This window comes from Heterocephalus glaber, unplaced genomic scaffold, assembly GCF_053883595.1.
Source record: "Heterocephalus glaber isolate CG9 unplaced genomic scaffold, H.glaber_assembly_v1.0 deba00001457, whole genome shotgun sequence".
NCBI classification, from domain to species: Eukaryota; Metazoa; Chordata; class Mammalia; order Rodentia; family Bathyergidae; genus Heterocephalus; species Heterocephalus glaber.
In genome coordinates, this window is record NW_028258305.1 from 31,454,036 (window position 1) to 31,479,077 (window position 25,042).

General features: G+C 38.3%; 1 protein-coding gene across 5 annotated transcripts in view; it reads left to right on the forward strand.

Moving 5' to 3' along the window:
- The window catches only part of Heatr5b (HEAT repeat containing 5B), a 102,319-nt gene that overhangs the window by 65,598 nt on the left and 11,679 nt on the right, over window positions 1-25,042 (forward strand). For all 5 annotated transcript variants that reach the window (XM_021253722.2, XM_021253723.2, XM_013070176.3 and 2 more), the window contains exons 27-32: window positions 1,027-1,206; window positions 15,921-16,158; window positions 17,647-17,901; window positions 19,783-19,910; window positions 22,317-22,461; window positions 23,268-23,534. In XM_021253722.2, the coding sequence (XP_021109381.1) occupies window positions 1,027-1,206; window positions 15,921-16,158; window positions 17,647-17,901; window positions 19,783-19,910; window positions 22,317-22,461; window positions 23,268-23,534 (1,213 nt within the window). The remainder of the gene's footprint in view (window positions 1-1,026; window positions 1,207-15,920; window positions 16,159-17,646; window positions 17,902-19,782; window positions 19,911-22,316; window positions 22,462-23,267; window positions 23,535-25,042) is intronic.

Genomic DNA, 25,042 nt, shown 5'->3' on the forward strand with positions numbered 1-25,042 from the left:
TAAAAATATCTAATTAGTTTCCATATACTATGATTTCTACCTCCAGATTTCTCTCTGATGGCTCTCCATTTTCATTCCATCCCATTCCCAGTTAGGTCCATTTCATCTCTGTTACATAGTACTGTACTGTAATATTGTAACAACTGAGGAAGTACTTTATTTATTGTCTATGCAATACTGGAGCCATTTTCCTAAAGCACAGTTCTAGTAGTGACAAGCCCTCTCTGAAGCTGTGGAAACTCATGATTGTCTGCAGAATAAGTCTGAGTGCATTTCACGTGAAGCTTAAATTTTATCATCTATGATTTCAATTAGCTTTCCTAATTGCCATTTCTTCCTCAACACAAACTTTCCTGATATCTGAACATTCTCATTTTTCCTGTTAGAATTTATTACTTTCTTACCTGTTTTTTGGGGGGTTTTTTTTGGTACCGGGGATCGAACCTGTTTTTAAGGGCCATAACACATCATGTAATGCTCCTATATGTTCATTCAATTTGTGTTTTCTTACCTTAGGGTAAGGACTGAATATTTTTCCTTTTGCATTCATTCATTCATTCATTCATTCATTCATTTATTTATTTATTTAGGTACTGGAGATCGAATGCAGAACCTTGCACTTGCAAGGCAGGTGCAGAGCCACTGAGTTACATCCCGGCCCTTCCCTTTTGCTTTTTAACTCTTTCGTAGCATCTAGCATAACACTGCCTGTGGCAAGCAGAAATTTCATTGAATTGAAGACTTATTCAATGACTGAATTACTTTGTGTGGGAAATAATTTCTGTTAAAATTTTTTGTTCGGTGATGGAGACATGATAATCAGTAAATACTGTTTTTACATAGAATACAATAAAATCTATACCTGCTTTTTATTTGTTATAAAAACTAAAATATAGCATTCGATAATCTTTTTGTTTTGTTCCATGGTTTTGTTTTGTGAGTTTCCCTCAAGGAAAGAATCATTTTATTCCATTCTTTTAATGATAACTTTTTATACACAAAAACTTTTGAATTTTAATTGCCTAGGTATGCAGTACATGGATTGGAAGTGGAGTAGTCAGTGACCTCAATGATCTCCGCCGAGTCCACAATCTGCTTGTTTCTTCCCTGGACAAAGTTCAGGCTGGAAAAGGATCTTCCAGTCAGCTTTACCAAGAGAGCGCCACCACCATGGAGAAGCTGGCTGTTCTCAAAGCATGGGCAGAGGTAACCACGGCCTGTTGTTGCTGAGTCCCTTCTCTACCCATTAAAAGCTGGCCCTTGGTATGGAGTGCTTTTTGAAGATCTGTTGGTCAATCTTTTTAAAACTTCTGTATTAAAGAAGGGCTCTCCTTGTTTAATATGAGAGGGCAAGGAAAGCACAAAAATATAAACAGAAAATACTTTATGCTAAGAATCTCTCACTGTATTTGTTTAAATTTCAGCAGACTTGCCACCTTGATGTCTAGGCTGCCTTGGGTATTTATTGTTTTAATAGCTGGCTTTATCTCTTTCGTTCCTGCAACTCTGTGTGTGTGTGTGTGTGTGTGTGTGTGTGTTAATAAGTTTTGGGGTTTTTTTTTGTACTGGGGATCAAACTTGGGTCCTTGCGCTTGTGAGGCAGGTGACAAAACCACTGAGCTAAATCCCCGGCCCAATAAGATATTTTTTAATTCAATTTTTCTAAATTCCTTTTGTCGAATTCTTATCATCTCCCCCACAGTGTTTCAAATAACTTGATTCCTTCCTTTACCAGCCCAGCTCATTCTTACTTTCCTGTTTCCATGGCATCAGCAGGCTGTGACCCCCGAATAGGCAATTTCAGATTCAAAGCTTGCAGCAGCAAAGGAGGTACAGTTTAGATAAAGAACCACTGTGGTTTTGGGGGGTACGGAGGTCAGGTTTTTTTTCTGTCACACACAAAAATGGGAAATGTAGAACTCAATAAGATACCATGGAAATTAGTTTTCGCTCTGATTTTTAGACTGTAGATAAAACTGTCTTTCAAATAGAATATCTTTGGGGGTACCTTAGTTTTATTCTGACATTTTGGGTTTAGGTAAGTAAAATACTATTTTTTGCATATTGCTAAAAATGATCATTCTTACTGATAACATTTTAGTCTTTTTTCAAATTAATGCAAATCTCCAATTTTAGATGGAAAGTAGAATAAAAAGATAACTTTTATCTCAATTTGAAATTAGTAAAGTTTCTTTAGTTTCCATTTATCTCTTTTTCTTATGTTGGAAATTAAATTGTAGCTGATTTATTGGGATTTATTTTTTTATTTTTTATTAATTATATTGGTACATTTAAGGTATACAATATAATGACACTCATCGTTGGAAATTTACACCTTTACATAATCCATCTTGGTTCTTATTTTTTCCCCATTCCTCTGCCCTCCCTTCAACCCCTCCACCCCTCCCTATCTACAAAGACTTTGTTTCCAATTTTTCTTTTTCTCATATTAATTCCATTCCCTTCTTTCCTTTCCCTTACCCCTCCCTATTGGGTTTTTTTTAAAACTCAAAGTTGTCCTTAATTCTCCATCCCATTAATTGATTTTTCCAAGTGCAGAGACCATCATGTGTTTTGATGAATATATAACATTTTTCATTTAGTCTCTTCTCACTGGCTTAATGGACTTGATTCCCTACTGCTAGAAAGCTTGGCTTAGTTCTGTATAAAAAGTATTAAATACTGAGTCAGAGGCCCGAGGACAAGTTCTGTCTCCACAGTTTACTGTTTGACTTGGTCAGGTATTCCATCTCTCAGAACCTCAGTTTTCTTATTACAAAAGAGAAATAAGATCATCCAAGGCAATGTATGTAGCAGTGCCACGCACTTTGGCTGGCACTGAATGGGAGATAAATAATTGCTTTAAAGATTAGATCAGTACATCATTTAACTAAATTGATAATTTACATTTTATCTGGTATTATTTTCTTATTTTGGGTGTAATTCAGTACTATATTTGGTAATTTGAACCGGAAGCTCAGCCTTTAATTTGTGTAGGAATTCATTTCCCTGTTAACCTCCTTTTCCTCCAATGTCCCATGTATTCTAGATGTCTCTACTGAAGACATATCTTTGCTTCTACTTTTTCACTTAGAAAATGGAGCATGTTGGGCCGGGGATTTAGCTCAGTGGTTCCAGTGCCTGCCTTGCAAGCGCAAGGTCCTGAGTTCGAACCCCAGTACCAAAAAAAAAAATTGACCATGTTTTCCAACTCCTCAGGTTGTTTTCTTTGAATCTTTAGCTTTATGCAAATTGGTAACTGCTCTCTTACCTGTGTAACGTTGGATGAGTTATTCAACCACCTTTTGAAGCTTGTTTTCTCAACCTTGAAGTATCATACACATTTCATAGGATTATGGTGTCAATTAAATGAGGTAATCAGTGTAAAGGACTTTGTACAATAACTACCACATTACAGGTACATAATAAATCTTATCTCTTATTTAATTAAGAGATTACTAAGATTTAATTTAATTTAACTAAGATTACCCCCCACTGATTCATTTTTTTTTCTTTATTAGATTCTTCTATTGGTACATTGTAGGTATACAACACAAGTACATTTCTCATTGGGAATTGTACCTTTACATAATGCATCTTGGTTCTTATTTTTTCCCCATTCCTAGCCCTCCCTTCACCCCCTCCACCCTTCCCTATTTACAAAGACTTTATTTCCATTTTTTCCATTTCTCAGCATTTTTCCTTTCCCTTCTTTCCTTTCCCCTGCCCCTCCCACTACCCCTACCCCTTTGGACCTTTTCTTCCTATTTTGCATTATCGATTATTCATTCTAATCACTGGTACATTTTAGGTATACAATATAATGACATTCATCATTGGAAATTTGCACCTTTACATAGTCTCTCTTGGTTCTTATTTTTCACCCTTGCCCAGCCCTCCCTTCAACCCCTACAGTCCTCCCTATTTACAAAGATTTTGTTCCTGTTTTTCCGTTTTCTCATATTAATCCCATTCCCTTCTATCCTTTCCCCTAGCCCTCCCACTTCCTTCCCCTTTGCCCCTTTTCTTCCTATTTCACATTGCCTATTATACATTTAGTCCTTATTTACACTTTCAGTTTCTCACACCAGAGAAACTATTTGGTATTTATACATGTGTGTCCTATTTATTTCACTTAAGAGTATTGCCTCAATGTGCATCCACTTAGCTATAAATGTCTCTAACTTCTCATTTTTTATGGCTGAATAGTACTCCATTTTATTAAAAACCCACATTTTCTTTATCCAGTCTCCAGTTGATGGGCATTTGGGCTGTTTCCAAGTTTTAGCTATTACAAACTGTGCTGCTATGAACATGGGAGCACATATATCACTGTGGTATGATTCTTTTAATTCTTTGGGGAAGGTCTCCAGCAGTGGAATAGCGGGGTCAAATGGGACTTCCAGTCCTAGTTCTTTGAGCTATCTCCATACTGATTTCCACAGTGCTTGCACCAGTCTACACTCCCACCAGCAGTGGAGCAGGGTTCCTCTTTCCCCACAGCCCTGCCAGCATTTGTTATTGGTTGATTTCATGATAGCAGCCATTCTTTCTGGAGTGAAGTGGAATCTCAGTGTTGTTTTCATTTGCATCTCTCAAATGACCAGTGATGTTGAACATTTTTTCATGTATTTATTTGCTATTTCTACTTCTTTGTGTGAGAAATGTCTTTTCATTTCAGATGCCCATTTTCGGATTGGGTCTTTAAATTTGGGAGGTCTGATCTTTTTAAGTTCTTTATAAATTGGAGATAGTAGACCTTTGTTTGAGGAAGACCAGGTGAAGATTTTTTCCCACATTGTGGGTTGTCTCTTCACACTGCTGGTGGTTTCTCTTGCTGTGCAGAAGCCTTTTACTAAGAAGAGATCCCACTTGTTGATTGTTTGTGCTAGTTCATGGGCAACTGAGGTTTTGTTCATAAAATCTTTTCCTACACCGATGTCTTCAAGGATTCTACCTAACCTCTATTCCAACTGGTTCAGAGTTTCTATTTTAATATTTAGATCTTTAATCCATTTTCATTTTAGTTTAGTGCATTGTGAGAGATATAGGTCTAGTTTTAATCTTTGGCAAGTTGAAGCCCAGTTTTTCCAGCAGCATTTATTAAAGAGTCTATCTTTCCTCCAGTGAGGGTGTTTGGCTCCTTTATCGAAGATGAGATGGCTGAGTGTGTCTGGCGTTGTTTCTGCATCTTCTAATCTGTTCCACTGGTCCTCAGGTCTGTTTCTTTGCCAGTACCATGCTGTTTTATCACAGTAGCTTTGTTAGTATAGTTGCAGGTTGGGGATTGTGATACCCCCTGCCATGTCTCTGTTACCTAGAATTGCTTTTGCTATTCTGGGTCTCTTCTTGTTGCAAATGAATTTTGGGGTTGTTTTGTCAAGGTCCATGAAGTATGCTGCTGGGATCTCAATTGGAATTGCATTAAATCTATATAGCAGTTTTGGAAGTATGGCCATTTTCACTATATTAATCCTTCCTACCCAGGAGCAGGGGATGTCTGTCCATTTTCTGATATCATCTTCAATCTCTCTTTTCAGAGTGCCATAGTTTTCGGAGAAGAGGTCTTTGATTTCTTTTGTTAGGATGATTCCTAGGTATTTCAGTTTTTTGGATGCTATTGTGAAAGGAATTATTTGCCCTCTTTCTCTCTCAGTGAGTCTGTCATTCGTGTAGAGGAAAGCTATTGATTTTTGTGTGTTGACCTTGTAACCAGCTACTTGACTGAATTTGGTTATTAAGTCTAGAAGACTTTTGGTGGAGTTCTTGGGGTCTTCTATATAGAGTATCATGTCATGTACAGATAATGACAATTTGACTTCTTCGTTTGCTATCGTTGTTCCTTTTATTTCTTTCTTTTGTCTAATTGCTGTGGCTAATGCTTCCAGAACTATATTGAACAAGAGTGGTGATAGTGGACATCCTTGTCTTGTTCCTGATTTTAGTGTGAAGGATTTCAGTTTTTGACCATTTAGTATGATATTGGCTGTTGGATTTTCATAGATGGCTTCTATCAGTTTGAGATAGAGACCATCTATTCCAATTTTTTGTAGGGTTTTTATCATAATGCATGTTGGATTTTGTCAAATGCTTTTTCTGCGTCTATGGAGATAATCATATGGTTTTTATCCTTGGCTCTATTGATATAGTGTATTACATTGATTGATTTGTGTATATTGAACCATCCCTGCATCCCTGGGATGAATCCCACTTGATCAGAGTGTATGATCTTCTTGATGATCTTCTCGATTCTTCTTGCCAGTATCTTATTAAGGATTTTTGCATCTACGTTCATTAGTGAGATTGGCCTATAGTTCTCCTTTTCCTTTGGGTCTTTCTCTGCTTTGGGGATCAAGGTGATGCTTGCTTCCAGGAATGAATTTGGGAGTATTGGTTCCTTTTCAATTTCATTGAAGAGTTTAAACAGTAGTGGCAGCAGTTCCTAAGTGTCTTGTAGAATTCAGCAGTGAAGCCATCAGGGCCTGGGCTTTTCTTAGTTGATAAGTTTTTAATTACCTTTTCAATTTCATTGGTTGATTTTGGGTTGTTCAGAATTTTTAGGTCTTCTTCTTTCAACTTTGGTAATTCATATGTATCTAGGAATCTGTCCATTTCTTCTGTGTTGTCTGTCTTACTGGCGTATAGGTTCTTCAAGTAGGTATTGATGATCCTCTGGATTTCTGCTGGGTCTGTTGTCATTTCACCCTTTTCATTCCTAATTGCATGGATTTGGGCCTTTTCTTTCCTTTTTCTGACAAGGTTGGCTAAGGATTTGTCAATTTTGTTGATTCTTTCGAAGAACCAACTCTTGGCTTCATTGATTTTTTTGTATTGTTCTCTTAGTCTCCATTGCATTGATTTCTCCTCTGATCTTTATGATTTCCTCCCTTGTATGAGCTCTGGGATTGTCCTGTTCTTCTTTTTCTAGAAGCTTGAGGTGCAGCATCAGGTTGTCTAATTGGACTCGTTCTATTTTCCTAATATGCGTATTCACTGCTATGAATTTCCCTCATAAGACTGCTTTCATTGTGCCCCATAGATTCCGATACATTGTATTGTCATTGTCATTTAATTGAAGGAACTGTCTGATTTCTTCTTTGGTTTCCTCTGTGACCCATTGGTTATTCAGAAGTGTGTTGTTCAATTTCCACATGTTTATGAAATTTTTTGAGTTTCTTTTGCTATGGATCTCCAATTTCATCACACTCTGGTCTGATAATATACAGGGGCTAACTTCAGTTCCTTTACACTTACTTAAACATGTTCTATGTGGGAGTATGTGGTCTCTTTTGGAGAATGACCAATGTGCAGCTGAGAAGAATGTGTATTCTGATTTTGTGGGGTGGAAGACTCTGCAAACACCTGTTAAGTTCATTTGTTCAAGAGTTCAATTGAGTTCTAGTATTTCATTACTTATTTTTAGTCGAGTTGATCTATTTTTGACAGTGGGGTGTTGAGGTCCCCCACATCAGTTGTATTAGTGCATATATGACTTTTCATGTCTGTTAGTATTTGTTTCATATAGTTGGGTACGCTAGTGTTTGGTGCATAGATATTTATGATTGTCATCTCTTCCTCTTGGATTCTTCCCTTTACAAGGATGTAGTGTCCTTCTTCATCTCTCTTAATCAGTGTTGGCTTGAAATCTACTTGATCTACAAGAGGATAGCTACTCCTACTTTTTTTCAGGTTCCCGTCACATGGAGCATTGTTTTCCACCCTTTAACTTTCAGTCTATGAGTTTCCTTTTGAATTAAGTGTGTTTCTTGTATGCAGCATATTGTTGGATTTTGCTTCTTGACCCATTCTGCCAGTCTATTTCTTTTGATTGGTGAATTGAGACCATGAACATTGATGGTTATAACTGAAACGTATTGACTTGTCATTGCCATGACTTTTTCATTTTGTTGGATTCTCCCCCTTTACATTTAATTTCTTGTCATGCCAGATGGGTTCATTCTGCTTTGCTTCCTGGGGTTGTGATCCTCAGTGTCTGTTCCTAGGATATTGTATAAAATTCTTTAGAGTGCTGGTTTGGTATTCACAAAGTTCCTAAGGTGCTCTTTGTCATGAAAGTATCTTATTTCTCCATCCATTTTGAAAGATAGTTTTGCAGGGTCCATCAATCTGGGTTGGAGGCTGTTTTCTTTTAGGGCTTGGGATATGTCACTCCATGCTCTTCTTGCCTTGATGGTTTGTGTTGAGAAGTCTGCTGTGATTCTGATGGGCTTTCCTTTGTATGTGATTTGTTTCTTTTCTTTAACTGCTTGTAGAACTTTGTTCTTCTGTTGAGTTTCTGGAATCTTAACAATTATATGCCTATGTGTAGATTTTTTTTTTTTGATCAAGGCTATTTGGAGTCCTATATGCCTCACTTATCTGTATGTCAAGCTCTTTTCCCCTGCTTGGGAAGTTTTCTGCCATTATTTCTGTGAAGAGATTTTTTATGTCATCTGCACTCTCTCCTGTTTCTTCACTGACTCCAATCAGTCTGATGTTATCCTTCTTTGCATTGTCTAGCAGCTGCTGGATTGATTTCTCACGTTCCCTTATAATTTTGAAGCAATTTTTCTTTTCCTGGTCACTAATTGCAATCTTGTCTTCTGTATCTGAAATTCTGTCCTCACATTGGCTCATTCTGCTGTGTAGACTTTCAGTGGAGTTTTTCATGTCCTGGAAATCTATTTGCATCTGTTTTATGGATTCCATTTGTTTCCTATGTTGGGATTCCATCATGTTCCTGATGTCCTCTCTAGATTTATTAATCATGTCTTGCACTAAGGGCACAATTTCTCCTGTTATCTGAGAAATTATTTCTGATTTCATTTTTTCCAGATCCCCTTTTGTTGCCAGTTCAGTGGGTTCAGGTGGTTGAGTATCAGTGTGTTCCATCTCATTTCCCTTTGAGGTTGCTGTAAGTGATCTGGAAATCTGGCTTTGAGAGTTATTTACATGTTTTCTCATTTCACCTGTGGGGTGGGGGGCTGTTGGCTCCTGCACGGATTACCTCCTCTGAGCTGGGAGAGGTGGGACAGGGGCTGGGAGCAGTGGTAGGGATGGTGACCCAAAAGCCCTTTCCTGTGGGCTGGGAGCAGTGGGAGGGATGGTGGCTGGGAAGCCCCTTCCTCTGGTCCAGGAGCAGTGGGATGGTGGCTCAACAGCCCCTACCTCTGGGCCGGGAGTGGCGGGAGGGATGGTGGCCCGGAAGCCCCTTCCTTTGGGCCAGGAGCAGCGGGACAGAAGGTGGCCCAAAAGCCCTTTCCTCTGGGCTGGAAGCAGCAGGAGGGATGGTGACTGGGAAGCCCCTTCCTCTGGACCAGGAGCAGTGGGATGGTGGCTCAGAAGCCCGTACCTCTGGGCCGGGAGCAGCAGGACTCAGTACCGTGGTCTGGTGGTCCGTTGTCCTCTGCATCTTTGTAGTGTGGAACCAGGTGGCTGTACAGAGGAGCGGGTGGGGTTGTCCAGTGGATTGCTGCTGGGGCGCGGGCTGATTCAGCATGTTCCGCGAGACTCGGGACCTCGGTAGGGCATGCGCAGGCCTGCCTGTCTGCAGAGGGCTGATTCGACGTGTTCCGGGTGACTCCCCCACTGACTCATTTTTCAAAGTGTTATTGAGCTTCGGCTCTGTGCCAGCTGCAAATGTAGTGATGAGCACAGTAGGTGTGCTACATACCCTAGGCAAGGTAAATTCTAAACCAGTAGGTACCACAAAAGGTAAGGAGCATTATTTGAGGAGACATACAGTCTTTTGAAACCTGGCAGAGTCTCACAGTGGGCTCCTAGGAGGGAGTGACATTTAAATTGAAATATGGAGGGTGAGAGATACTCAGCATGAGTGTGGGAGACTGTTCAAAACTCAGTGCTCACTTACCCCCTCCTCTGTGTCTTCAGCCTCTTCCTCTGTGTTCCCTTTTGTCTTTGCCTGTATTCTTCCCTGCTCAGTATCCCCTGTCTACTGCTTCCTTTCTCTCTTCACATCTCAGTTTATTGAAGGAGTTTCGTGTCTCCAGTTCCTCAGTTATCCAGTCATTCACTTCTCAGTCCCCTGCAGTTTGGGTTTAGTCTCACCTTTCTATTGAGATTACTTCCACTAAAGACACTGAAACGTATTTACCCAAAGCATTAGACATTATTCGTTGCCTGTTCTACCTCAGCATTTGATCATATCTTTGCTTTCCTTGGCTTCTCTGACACTTCTCACTTGGTACTCGTCTTTTCTTTTCTCTGAATTTTTTAAAATAAAAACTTTCATTGCCAAATAATAAGAGAATAACAATAGTTATTACACTGACTCTTTTGTTATTCATTTTCAGTACCACATTTGTATCTCTCTGCCTAATTGCTTTTTATTTTTTATATTTTGAATCATTGTGTATTATTATTATTATTATTGGGATCTTTTGGTGGTACTGGGAATCAAACCCAAGGCCTTCTGCATGCTAGGCAAGGGCTCTACTACTGAGTCACATCTCCAGCCCTGTAGTTATTAATATGTATTAATTATATGAGTTAATAGGCTTCACTCTGGCCTTTCTTTCTTTCTTTCTCTTTTTTTGTGGTTGGTTGGTTTGTTTGAATTTTGGTTGAGACAAAGTCTAACTGTAGCCCAGGGGCTGGCCTAGAAGTCAAGAAGATCCTCCTGCCTCAGCCTTCCAAGTGCTGGGATTACAGGCATGTGCCACCATGCCCTAGTCACTGTGTCATTTCTATACATGCTTATGTCATGCTTTGATCATGTCTACCTTCTCTCAGTCCCCCTTCCCAGTCCTTATTAATAATCCCTCTTCTACTTACTGGTTTTTTATTTCTTTTTAATTTCCACATATGTAAGAAAACCAACCCTTACCCTGATACTAACCCTGCTCTTTAAATGTTGGTATTTTTTCCTGCTGGGCATAGTGGCACGCACTTGTAGTCCCAGTACATGGGAGGCTGAGGCAGGAGGGTAACTGTGAGTTCAAGGCCAGCCTGAGCTACATACTGAGATCCTGTCTCAAAAAACCAAAAATAAATAGATAAATATTGGTATTTTTTGTTCGATCCCTGGTACCAAAAAACAAAAAAATAATAATATTGGTATTTTTCTTGTGTCTTCTTACTCGTCTCACTTTGTAGCCTCATTAATACCCATAGCCTATAGCTTTTACTTGTGTATTACACAGTACCTCTCCCAAATTCCAGTTCCATATTTTTCGTTGTTTACTAGCCATCTACTCGGATGACCCATAGGTACCATGCACACACGTCTCAGTAAAACTGTTTTCTCTTTCCTTATTTTTCCCCTATAGTTTTTGAGACTATCCTATAATTTCAAAACATGATTATTAATCGTAACTAATTTTTCTTCCTCAACCACTCATTCCTATCTTATATTCAACAAGAAACTAATTCCTATTTATTTTCCTTCATTAATATATATGAAAATAGCATAATTTTGTTCTTTGGATAAAAATATCTGTGCTCAAGCTGGGTACAGTGGTGCATATCTGTAGTCCCAGCTACTTGGTAGACTCAGGCAGGTGGATTGTTTGAACTCTGGAGTTTGAGCTCAGCATGGGCAACACAGCAAAACCCTGTCTCGTTTAAAAGAAAAAAAAAATCTGTGCTTACCTACAAATTCCAAATATAGAGAAAAAGTATGAAAATAAAAATAAAACTCATCTGTAGTATTATCACCCAGAGATAACTACTGTTAATAATTTGGTCTGTATCACTCTACATATGTCTAAGAAAACTCTGTATATCAGTATAGTGTGTGTATCTTTATTTTCAAAATAAAAGGGGAATCCTATTCAACATAGCAGCTTTAAAAACAACTCCTCAGAAATCAGTCATGTACACCTTTCCATATCTGTAGGTAAATGCTGCTCGCTTTCCCTGCTGCCTTGGCCTGTGTCCTCATGGCTGTCGCCTAGCTTGTAGTGCTGATCCGCACTCCTTTTTTCTATGATTATTCTTTTCTTTCTCCCAGCTGCTTCTGAACAGATTCTCAGAATGATGTGTCTAAAATACAAACCCTTGACAAAGAATATGAATTGATAAGTCACAAAGAGGAAACAAAGCTACCAATAAACACAGAAAGAAAAGAAATATAAAACATTCTACATAGCTCAGAGGCACAGCGCCTGCCTGGCAAGCGTGAGGTCCTGAGTTTGATCCCTGGTACTGGGAAAAAAAAAATAGCATTAGTAAAACTTTTTAAAGGCGTTATATATTTCAAAACAATTTTTAATAAAATATACACATTGACCATTTTATCCTAAAAAATAAAGATACGCACAAAAATTCTGCTGCAAAGACTTTATTGTGGTGCTTATTGTTCTCAAAAAAGTTGAAATAAGCCGGGCGTGGTGGTGCACACCTGTGATCCCAGCACTCAAGAGCCTCGAGTTCGAGGCCAGCCTGGGCTACACAGTGAGTTGAAGACCAGTCTGAACTACATAGCAAGACCCTGTCTCAAAAAACAAAAAAATCCTCCCCTAGAAAAAAAGTTGAAATAACTTAAATGTATTTTTTTATTCCAAAAGATGATGGTGTCAAGTGAAGAGAAAATTGAGTTAGAAATTACACACACACACACACACACACACACACACACACACTTTATTTAAAAGACCGACCATGAGTGTGTATATACAACATATCTAGGATGTTAGCAGCATTGTGTGTGAGTAGTAGGACTGTGTGTAATTTGTTTTCTTTATTTTACACATGCTGCTAATTTTTTAATGTAATACTTTTATTTTATTCTTTGTTTTTTTGAGACAGGGTCTCACTCTATAGTCCAGGCTGGCCTTGAACTAATCCTCCTGCCTTAGCCTCCTGCCTTAATCCTCCTGCCTTAGCCTACTGAGTCTTGGAATTACAGGCATGTACCACCATGCCCAGCTTGTAAGACTGAATTTTAAAAAGCCTAGACATTTAAAAACAATTTAAAATATGTCCTCATGCGTTGCAAATAATAGTATAAAATACAGAACCCTTTTAGAAAGCTGGTAAAGGTTCAGGGTGCAAGGTCCTGGGTTTGATCCCCAGATCTGCAGGTGGGGAAAAAAGTATAAGAAATCATTTGGCAGTATGTATTTAGAACCATAAAAATATTTATAATCAGTGACCAAGTAATTTCATTTCTGGGCCTTTTTTCTTACATGGAAAAGAGATAAGTTTACAAAAATGTTTATTTGCAACTTTATAGTTTTAAGAAGTGAACAGCTTTTGTCTTTGGGTTGTCCAAGGCTAAATAATCAGAAGTAAACATAGGATTTCACATGTAAGGAACTTGTTAGATATATCATGGGTCCTCCACTGTAGCAATTAGAATAACAGTGATGAAGATTAATATCCACATAAGAAAATTGATAAAATTAGTACTAAATTCTCTGTACAGCAAAATTAGGACTAACATAGATAGTGTATATATATATATATATTTTTTTTTTTTTTGGTACCAGAGATTGAACTCGGGTCCTTGTGGTTGCGCAGCAGGCAGCAAAACCACTGAGCTAAATCCCCGGCCCCACAGATAGTATATTAACGTGGAAAAATGGAATTATGAGTCATTTCTAAATTCTTATTTTCCAAACTTTGTATAGCATAGTTATTAAAATAATACATATACTTGGATGGGCGTGTTGGCACATGCCTATAACCCCAGCATTCAGGAGGCTGAGGCAGGAGGATCATAAGTTTAAGACCAACCTGGGCTACATAGTGAGTTTCAAGGCTACCATAGACTGCATGGCAAAACTGTTGACACCTGCCCCTAAATACATGTGGCTTTAAAATCCTGCAGTGGTGCGCCATTTCCCTCATCGCCCACACAATAAAATTACCTGTCACTCCCACCTCATATCCTGTACTCGGGTCATACCAAAGCCTACAGCTCTCAAAATGCCATTCAGTTTCCTATTTTTATGCTCTTCTTGCTATTCTCTCTGCCTACAACCCTTTTTATCTTTGCCTATGAGCAAGTGAACTTTTGACCTTGAAAACTCTGCCTTGCCTTTCTCATACTCCCAAGATCCATCCATCCTGGGTGCTCCCTGAAATGAATTCATTCACTACAGGAGCCGTCACTGTTCACTAGGTCTGAGACCCTATGCCCAGCCACTGGGTGGAATGTGGTGAGGAAGATCATTAAAAGCAGATTTTAAAAAATTATTTCTCTTGGCCCAGTATGGTGGCACATGCCTATAATCCCAGAACTTGAGAGGCTGAAGCAGGAGGATCGCCTGGGGTCCAGGCCAGTCTGGACTACATAGTAGACTGTCTCAAAAAATAAAACAAAAATACTTCTGTCTGCATTTTTTATTTTTTTTATTTTTTTGGTACCGGGGATTGAACTCGGGTCCTTGCTCTTGAGAGGCAGGCAGCGAAACCACTGAGCTAAATCCCCGGCCATCTGTCTGCATTTTTTTAATTCCTCTATCATTGTATTAGTCTAGCAGTTCAAAAAAGCATGCATTATTTTTCTTTATTGCCTCAGATCCTAACACAATAACAAATGCAAGACAGAAGATACCTACTAAGGTTTCAAATGAATGGCTGAATATAGTTAAAGTGCTTATTGAAGCCAGGAGTGGTACCATGCACCTGTAATTCCAGTACTCAGGAAGCTGAGGCAGGAACATTGCTGAGAATTCAAGGCCAGCCTGTGCTAGCTACATAGTGAGACCTTGTCTCAAAAAAATCCCCCCAAATAAAGTGCTTATTGAGACATGTTCTTCAGTATCAGTATGATAACAAATTTAGAGCAAAAACAAACTTAAAAGTCCTTGGAAATATTAATGTGATATTTTTATATCCTGAAATCCAAAGTCTCTACTATAGAGGTTAGCAGTTCTTATATGCTTTCTCTGTTTTAGCTGTCTGCTCAGTGTAGGAATATAGACACAGTCTCTCCCTTCAAGTGTACCCATATAGACAGATTTCCTCATTACTTACAGTGGAAGTTACATTAGCTAGGTTTTCTCCAGATTTTTATGTAGTGCAAATTTTTCTTCTTACACTTATTTTTTCCTTTTCATTAATGTTATTCAGTTTTGTATGTGCCAATTGCAAAAATTAAATGTATGTACAAAAAATAAATTCAAAGAAGAATCTTTAAAATTATGTTTTAGAAAAGTTGTTACTGTATGTTCTTTTGGTTCACAAAGTAGAGAGAGAGGATACCGATAATATATTTGACTAGTAAATTATACTCTTAACTCAGCTATCTGTTGCAATTGCTAAATTGCTAAATATCATTTAAGGACTATATAAAAAGGGGTATAAAAGGATATTTATAGAAGTCCTTTCTCTGGCCACCTCACTATTCTCAGTCTTTTTCTTTGAATGCTGTCTGTTTGTATCTAATAAGTCTAGAAAAGTAGAAATAGTAAACAGGAAGTTATAACCCACGGCAAAAAAAAAAAAAAAGAGAGAGAAAAGAAAAGATGGCTTTGTGAAATAGAACAAAGGAAGCCAGAAAAAGTTCAGAGAAGCCTACTCAAGGAATATGTGGTGGGAGTGGTAGTCAGGTCAGTTTTTTTGTTTTTTTGTTTCTTTTTTTTTTTTTGGTACGGGGGATTGAACTCAGGACCTTGCACTTTCGAGGCAGGGGGCGGAGCCATTGAGCTAAATCCTCAGCAGTCAGGTCAGTTTTTAAAATTGCTTCCAATGGGCTGGGGATTTAGCTCAGTGGTTCCGGCGCCTGCCGTGCAAGGGAAAGGTCCCGAGTTCAATCCCCGATACCAAAAAAAAAAAAATTGTTTCCAAAACAGGTGGTTACTCTTTTGTAGTTATTAGGAATTCATGAAGTTGTGTAATTTCTCATATCTATACCAGATTATCTTTGATAATTCAACATTATAATGGTAACTTTAAATATCTTAGTTTTTATCTTATTCTTTGTTATTTTCACCTCTTTTGTGTCTGATTAGGTATATGTGGTTGCTATGAATATTAAAAAGGAAGCAGAGTCGAAACCAAAAAGACCAACAAAAAGTACTGATGATGATGATGATGACTACGGTACCATAGATGAACTACCACCAGATAGTTTAATAACACTGGTACAACCTGAACTGCCAACACTTAGCAGGCTGTGGTTGGCAGCATTGAAAGACTATGCACTTTTGACTTTACCAGCTGAGTTTTCTAGTCAGCTCCCTCCAGATGGTAAGTATGGCATTTGGGATGTTGCTTTTAGGGAGTTCAAAGTAGTAATTAAGCAAAATGGAAAAAAAGCATCTTACAGTTTTGTGGACTTAAATTTAACATTGTTTCATTTAGAACATGTCCTTCATATTGAGTTTGTAGACTCAAGGCACTACAATATAAAGCTTTTTTGTAGCTAAAGTAAAAATGTTAGTACTGTTACAGTAATAGCTGTATGAATGAGGGTACTTTAAATAACTTTGGATAGCAAGTCTTATGCATAGCGGTGAAGTATACTCCTGCACTGGTCAATACATAGTGGATCTGGAATTATGACTGGCGTGACATGCAAACAACTTGGGTTATGACCTGAATGCTGGCCACTTGTGCTTCCAGATGGTCTCATACAAATTTAACTCTTAAAGAGTTCTGGAAGGAACATTACCGCATCCTTTCCTATTTGAGAAACCCTGGGCCAGTTTCTCCCTAAGGACACTGAGATCTGCCTGTATACAGGAAAGAGACTTTGAAGGCTGTGTAGAGGAGCCTGAGCCTTCAGTTGACCAACTGGAATTACCACCAGCCCTTGTGAACGAATGGACTTTGTAAGTCTAAAGTCCACTCTTATGTATTTTCATATGATCTTACTCTACAAATCATTTGGATGCCTAAAGTCCTATGCAATTTGTTGATACTTTAATTTTTCTATTGAAATTGATATAGAAATCATCATGAACGTTTTTCCTATTTAGAAAATGTATTAGCAGTTTCTATTCAAAGAATCCATTACTCTTCCCATATAGTAATGATAACAATAATGGAGTTTTCTCCTCCTTAATCGTGATAGCAAAGAGAGGAAATCCTCAATGTTGGTATTAGAAACAGGAGGTGGGGAAGAATAACAGAAGAGCAAAAAAACAGAAAGGAGACAGAGCCAGGTGTGGTGGCGCACGCCCATGATCCCAGCACTCTGGAGGCAAAGGCAGGAGGATTGCTGTGAGTTTGAGGCCAGCTGGGGCTACATAGTGAGTTTAAGGCCAGTCTGAACTACACAGTGAGACCCTGTCTCAAAAAACAAAACAAAAAGAAAGAGAAAGGAGACCAAATCTCTGGTCATGGAAGGATTGGTGGGTGGGGAGAGTTCCAGGAATCAAACTCAGGACCTTGTGCTTGCCAGGCAAGCACAGTGCCACTGAGCTACATCCCCGGCGGGTCATGGTAAAAAGTGGAGGTGAAGTGAAGAAGTAAATCTTGTGACCACAGGGCTGGAAAAGATGAGGCTACTTAGTGGCACTAGCAGCACAGAGGAGAGGCTCCACAGCTGGTATCCATGAGGGAGAGGTGGGCACTGCAGGTCAGCAGCTGGGTAAAGTGGTTTGTGTGCCTAGGAAAAGCTCATTGGCCAGATTGTGCTTCTGTATGAAAAAGGTAGTTTTAAGTTAGTTGTTCATAAGTGAGTGAACACTTATAATAGAAAGTAATGTTTTTAATTGATTGGTTGTTTTACAGGTGGAGCGTTTTATACACCAGAGACTATTGATACAGCCAGGCTTCACTATCGGAATTCCTGGGCTCCAATTCTCCATGCAGTGGCACTTTGGTTAAATAGCACAGGATTTACATGTTCGGAGTCCACAGAAGCACCAGCAGGGTCTGGTTCACAAAAACGTTCTGCAGCTGTCAGTTTAAACCAGGCATCAGGAGCAACAGCCAGTGCTAAAACTTTGCCAGAAATTAACAAAGACAGAATGCACCTGATTTTAGGTAGGAGCGCCATTATAATTAGCTTCAGGATATATCACTTCAGAAAATTTTTGTCTTTCATGTAATGCAATGGAAAAATTTTACGTGGCACAATTCAGATACTCAATAATAAGATTTTCCAGCTGAACTTAAAAGTTAACTGAATTCATTTATTTATTTTTTTGAAACAAAGTCTTACTGTATAGTCCAGCTTGGCCTTGAACTGGTGATTCTCCTGGCTCAGCCTCTTGAGTGTTGGTATTATAAGTACAATCAGCCATGCTTGATTTTAAGTGAATTTTTTATTTAAAAAATTAAATTGTTTAGAACTACTCTTTAAGTATTTTAGCTATCAAGTTTATTCACAGAGCAAATACTGAATTTACAGAAAAAAACCTTAATGTATTTTTTTATTCAGCAACTGGTTTTCTTTTTACTTGGTATTTAATAGGCCCCGTGAAGAAAAGTTCAATCAAATTTAAGCCTGATATGGTAGCTTACATCTATAATCCCAGCACTCAGGAGGCTAAGGCAAGAGGTACTCAAATTCAAAGCCAGGCTGGGTTTCACAGTAAGTTCAGGGCCAACATGGATTACACAGCAAGACCCTGTCTCACAAAACACAAAGTTTAAAAAGAAAAAAATCCAGACTGAGGAAGGTAGCTCAGTGGTAGATTGCTTGCCTATCATGCAGAAAGCCCTGGGTTCAATCCCCTCAGTACAAGAGGAAAATTAGAATCCTAATTTTAGTTGCTTTCTATTGGAGTCATTTGTAAGAAAATAGATGTACCTTGAGACCAAAATGTTAAGTGAAATAAATCAGACACACATAAATATTGCATAGTTTCTCTTACGTGACAAACCCAAAGTATAAATAGATGAAAGCCAAGGAAAAAATAGATAATAGGAAATAGGGAGATAGATCTTTTGCATGTGGGAAAAAGACTAAGAGTTGAAGGAGAGGGAAGAGGATATAAAAAAAAAAACATTAAGGGGCCGGGGATTTAGCTCAGTGGTTCCGGCACCTGCCTCGCAAGCGCAAGGACCTGAGTTCGATCCCCGGTACCCCCCAAAAATTAAGATTTTAGTGATCTCATATTGTCTGTGGATGAAAAGGAACACAATTGGTAGAGTATAATAATAGAATTCATCAGTAGAACTCACAAGTGAAAATGTGAAAAACTTTCAAAACCTTACCCTGTATACATTAAGAACAGTTGTTATCCATGACATCTATTCTAGCTTGCCATTAAAAAAAAGTTACATGTAGGCTGGGTGTGGTGACACGCACTGGTAATCTCAGCACTCTGGGAGGCTGAGGCACAAGGATCAGAAGTTTGAGCACAGACTGGGCAATTTAGCAAGAACTTGTCTCAAAATAAAAATTTTTTAAAAGGGCTAAGGATGTAGCCCAGTGTGAAGGCCTTGAGGTCAATCCCCAGTACTGCAAAACAAAATGAAACAAACTGTATGTATACAAAATTGTTTGGCAACCATTTAATGAAGGATATTTTATAATATTCACAAGTTTGTTTATTTATTTATTTTTGGTACCAGGGATCAAACTCAGGACCTTGAGCTTATGAGGCAGGCTCCGGTCACAAATTTATTTTTAATGTACTATCATTTTTAAATGTCCTTAAAATAGAAAAGTGAATTATCTTCATTATCAACTTTGTGGTATGGGAATTCCTTTTCCTGTGTATACCTAGTTTGAATATTAGCCTAATTGGAAAACTAAAACTTTGTGTTGAGTGTGTCTATTTAGCTTAGAAATAATTTTGAACTATAAGGCATTAAAGATGTATTAACCTGTAAAAGAAAAAAATAGAGAAAACATGGTGTCAAAGCAACATGAGTGTTTTATATTGAAAACCCATGTTTTTATTCTGTGCATTTCAGGTGTGAGTATACAGTTTCTTTGTTCCCCCAGACCTGAGGAACCTATTGAACATGTTACAGCATGCCTGCAGGCCTTACATACCTTGCTGGATTCTCCTTACGCACGAATCCATATTGCAGAAGATCAGGTACGGTATATTTCTGTAATACATAATGAAGGGCCGAGGATTTAGCTCAGTGGTTTCACCACCTGCTGCACAAGCACAAGGACCTGAGTTCAATCTCCAGTACCAAAAAACCCCCCAAAACATGATGAATTGTGTGCTTTGTTTTCATCATATTTACCTTAGGATAACTTTCTGATACTGTAAATAAACATGTTATGTTAATTAATACCAATACTATACATTAATTATAGTGATGTTAGGATTCAGAATTTTGTCTCTTAAATTTTGCGTGACCAAGTAGAGCTAGATTACAGATAGTATGTCTTTGATGTGTTCATCAGCAATCAAATAAAACTAAAAAATTAAGGGATATTTGTTACAAAATCAAGCTACCACTGGATTTGTTATTCTTTTTAGGATTTTTTGTTGTTATTGTTGTTGTTTGTTTTTTGTAACAGGTTCTTGCTGTGTAGTTCAGGCTACCCTCGAACTCACTGTGTAGCCCAGGTTGGCCTTGAACTTGCTGTGATCTTCCTGCCTCAGCCTCCCAACAGTTCTAATTAGGAATTTAAAAAAATTTTTGTAATAACCATCTCTTTTGGCACCACCACTACCGTAGCATGGTGTTATTTTTCCATAAAACAAACATATAAAATACAAAGCTGATATCATTACATAAATATGATGCTACCCAAAACCAAAAAATATATGCCATGTGATTATAAAATTCACTTACTGATTAACTCTTTTTTGTTGTTACCAGGGAATCAACCTCAGGACCTTGCACTTGCAAGGGAGGTGCGGTGCCACCTGGTGCCTGATTAACTCTTTTTATACCCCACCTTTATAGCCTCAGGTTGTGCCTCAGCTAAACAATAAGTTACTACAAGAATCTTCAATGTTGTTTCCAAGTTGTTAAACATATAAAATTTAACCTAAAGGAAGACAGACTGCTTTGTTATTTAATTTCTGAGCCCACAACCTGAGAAATAAATCATGATCAGATTTACACACCAACAGAGCAAGGCTTTATTTGAATAGAGGAATGATGTGATAGTTCTGTATGTCAGGAGGATCACATGATTAACCTTGTAGACACTGGCTGCTGAGAGGTGAGAAGGGAGGCAGGAAGGCTAGGTAGGAGGAGTTTCATAATTCCAGAGAAACATTGAATCCACTACCTTGGGAAAATTCAATAAAGAAAGAAAAAGGTAGAAAATAGGAGATCTTTTACAAAAGGAAAGGAGACCAAGAGATGGAGGGAGGGAGGAAGGGGAAAAGAGAATTAAGATGTGTTACGTTTATGAGCCGATTTCCCATGAGTAATCGGCATATATTGCAAACATGGAGTGATAAAAATATTGAAAATAAATGAATGAATGGAGAAGAAAAGAAGGCCAAGATTCGAACTTTGGGGCTAAATGGCATTTAAGGATTGAAAAGAGGAAAATAAATCAGCAATGGAAACTACTAAAGAAGTAGAGGGAGAACAAAAAGAACAAAGTTATCAAACACGAGACGTTTCAAAAAAGGTAGATGACAGTGTCAAAAAATAACACAATAAATAAAGAAATAAAAGGATCCAGAGGAAGCTATTAGTGATCACCTGCAGATTTTTTTCGGTGGGTAGAAGCCAGATTATAGATCAGGGAGAAAATAAAGAATGTAGAAGCATCTCGGCTGGGAAAGGAAGAAGCAGAAGTGATAAAGGAAGAGATGAGGCTATAAGGATCTTTGAGGCTTGGCGGGGATAGGGCATTAGACAAGATCTTGAACAGCATTCTTGTACTGACTACAGAGAGGGCCTAGAGACATGAGGTATGCTTGAAGTCCTTGAATTCCTGGAAAGTCAGTTAATATGGGAGAGAGAATTCATGAGAAAAGATGAACCAGCCTTGAATAAGAGGCTGGATACTTGATTTCAAGGTAAGAGGTAAAAATGCCTCTGTTGCAGTTAAATTTTCTCTTCCTCTTTGAAATTTGAGGCAGGCTAAGTGGATGGATTAGATGTGGAAGATTATAAAAGGCTTAAAGTAAAAGTGTGTAATAATTTTCTGAGGTGAGTAGACGAGGGATTTGCCAGAAATTCCTGTCATCTCTCGTAGGTACCTCACAGGTACTGAAGTCAAATTGAAAATTGTGAATTTCAGTGGTACTAAACTCTGGCTCCAGTATTTCTTTCCAGTAGAGAATGATTATCCTCAAATATCAAAGTTAATTAAATATTTAAATACTGAAATCATTGGTTGCTTGAAAATCCATTAGGATAAACTATGACCAGTTCTCAAGATTTTCAAGATTAATTACACAGTCCTATACTAGTTTTAATTGCAAAGTTTCTTATTTTCACATGAATACTCGATCAGATATTTATAATGAAGATTTTTCCCTTTGAAAGTTAATTGCACTTGTGTTGATCTATAACAGCTGATTGGTGTTGAGTTGCTGAGTGTCTTGCACCGGCTCCTGCTGACCTGGAACCCATCATCCATCCAGCTGTTGGTGACTGGAGTTGTCCAGCAGATAGTAAGAGCCGCTCAGGATTACCTGCAAGAAAAGAGAAGCACTCTGAGTAAGCATTGAAAATTACACTAGCCTGAACTAAAACTGATTTGTACTCTAATTTTTAAAATACTACTAATACCAGGAAGTTTCTAATAAAAAGAAAAGATAATCATACATTTAGAAGATATGAAATTGATTTTGCTTTCACTAGAGAGGACCAAATAAAATTGTTGATATTTGACTGTATTTTCCCATTCAAAAGTCCCAGTTTCTGCCGGTGTGGTGGCAGATGCCTGTAAACTCGGCTCTCAGAAGGCTGGGGCAGGATTGCTGTGAGTTCAAGGCCAGCCTGAACTACATACCAAGACTCTATCTCAAAAAAAAAAGAGTATCAGTTTCATATGGTTCAACCTAGCTAGCATATGCCATTCCTATTATGAAATAAGTACCTAATAAAATACCTACCAAAGATTTTTCAAGAAAAAAAGAAGCTGTCTGTTGCTTTGAAGGGGAGAGGTCAGTATATATACAGAATTCTAGTAAGCCAGCGAATTACACTGAAAATGACATGTAGCTTTTTTTTTTTTTTGGTACCAGGGATCGAACTCAGGTCCCTGCACTTGCACAGCAGGCGATGAAACTACTGAGCTAAATTCCCGGCCCTGTGTAGCATTATTTAGACATTTATTTGTAAGAAATAATTTCTTTGAAAGAATTTTTTTTTTTTGGTACTGGGTATCAAACTCAGGACCTTGCACTTGTGGGGCGGGTGTGGTGCCACTGAGCTAAATCCCCAGCCCTAGAATTTCTTAAATATACTTACTGTTACTGTATTTTTTCCTGGAAATTTCACCAAATTATCTTTTACCTAAGATGAAGATGATATGGAGAAAGAGTCTTGTGCCGTATTAGGAGAAGGAGGTGATAGCGGAGGCCTCATTCCTGGAAAATCTCTTGTGTTTGCAAGTATGGAGCTGCTGATGTTCATTTTAGTGCGACATATGCCACATCTGAGTACCAAGATGTCGGACTCACCAAGTCACCTGGCCACTAAAACTCAGCTGTCAGAAGAAAGCGCTCGTTTGGTGGCAGCCACAGTCACCATCCTCTCTGATTTACCATCCCTCTGTTCACCTGCTGGTATAGTATCAATCAGTATTTGGAGATGCATTTGATTATAGTAGACGAAGATGTATTTGCCTTGAATTTTAAACATCTATAATGAATTTTTCTCTTAAATCTACAATATGAAATGAGAAGTTGGTCGTTTTTAAGGGATTGTTTACCTTTAAGATCCTTTAAAGATTAAAGATTCAAAAAAACCAAAAGCCTAAGATGATCTTTTCAGGTAAGTTTTAAATCACAGATAAAACTGTAGACTGGGGGGAGACATTGAATGTCAATGGGTAGACATAATGCGAAACTACCGTTTTCTAATCTGGTAGCCATACATGAGCAACATTGAAGAACTAATGAATGTCAGAGGAAAGTGACAGCCAGTTTTAAGGAGTACCTAAGAAATTATGGGCTGGGCACGGTGACACATGCCTGTAATCCCAGCACTTGGGAGGCTGAGGCAGGAGGATCACCACGAAGTCAAGGCCAGCCTGGGCTACATAGTGGGTTTCAAAAAAAAGAAAAAAAATATGGCTGGGACTGGGTGGTAGAGCACTTGGCCAACAGGCACAAGGGCCTGCACCTTCAATCCCTAGTACCACAAAAATAAAGAAAAGAAAGGGATGGAAAGGAGGCTAATAATGATAATAGCTATGCACAGTTACTGAATAATTATTGTAAGGAAATAGACTTTCCCTCTTTTATCTGGAACATAAAAATAGTATCAGTAGATATCTAGGTAAATTTCAGCCCAACACAAGGAAAACCCAACTCTTTGTAGCACTTAGAGTTAACCTGCATGTGCTAAGATGACTGGGACTCCGTCATCGGAGCTTTGTAAGCTGAGGCTGCAACAGCCCTGCGTGAAAGTAGTGAAGGGACTCCTCCAGTAAATGCGGGCTGGATGTGAAGACTTTAAACGTTCTCTGAGCCACAGTCTAGTATCATTTCATTTCCTCTTTGCCTACCCCAGTAGTGTTTATTTTCCTGGCTTGATCAGACTGACTTTAGTACATTAGGGTTGATTACATATCTTAGAATCACCCTAAGATTTCCCAAGTCACTCAGATGCTTCTCAGAGTGTATCATAGTGTTTTTCTTCTTTCTTCTATATTCCTTTCTCATTTTCATTGTGAAAAGCATGAGGTATCAGTTAGGTGAAATAATGGAAATAATAAAAACAAGGCTTAGGCCGGGGATTTAGCTCAGTGGTTCCGCCGCCTGCCTTGCAAGCGCAAGATCCCTAGTTCAATCCCCAGTACCAAAAAAAAAAAAAGGCTAGGTTAGAAAAAGAAAAATATTAATTCTTCCTTCTTTAATATAACATGGCAGTTTTATGTTCTTTTTCAAACATTACATTATAGTAATAGTAATGCAGTAAATTTTGTACAAAAACAAGAAAAAGATAATATTAAACCACTATCAGCCAGGTGTAGTGGAACACATCTGTTGTCCTAGCTACTTGGGAAGCTGAGGCAGGAGGATTGCTTGAACTGAGGAGTTGGGGCCAGCTTGGACAGCATAGTGATATG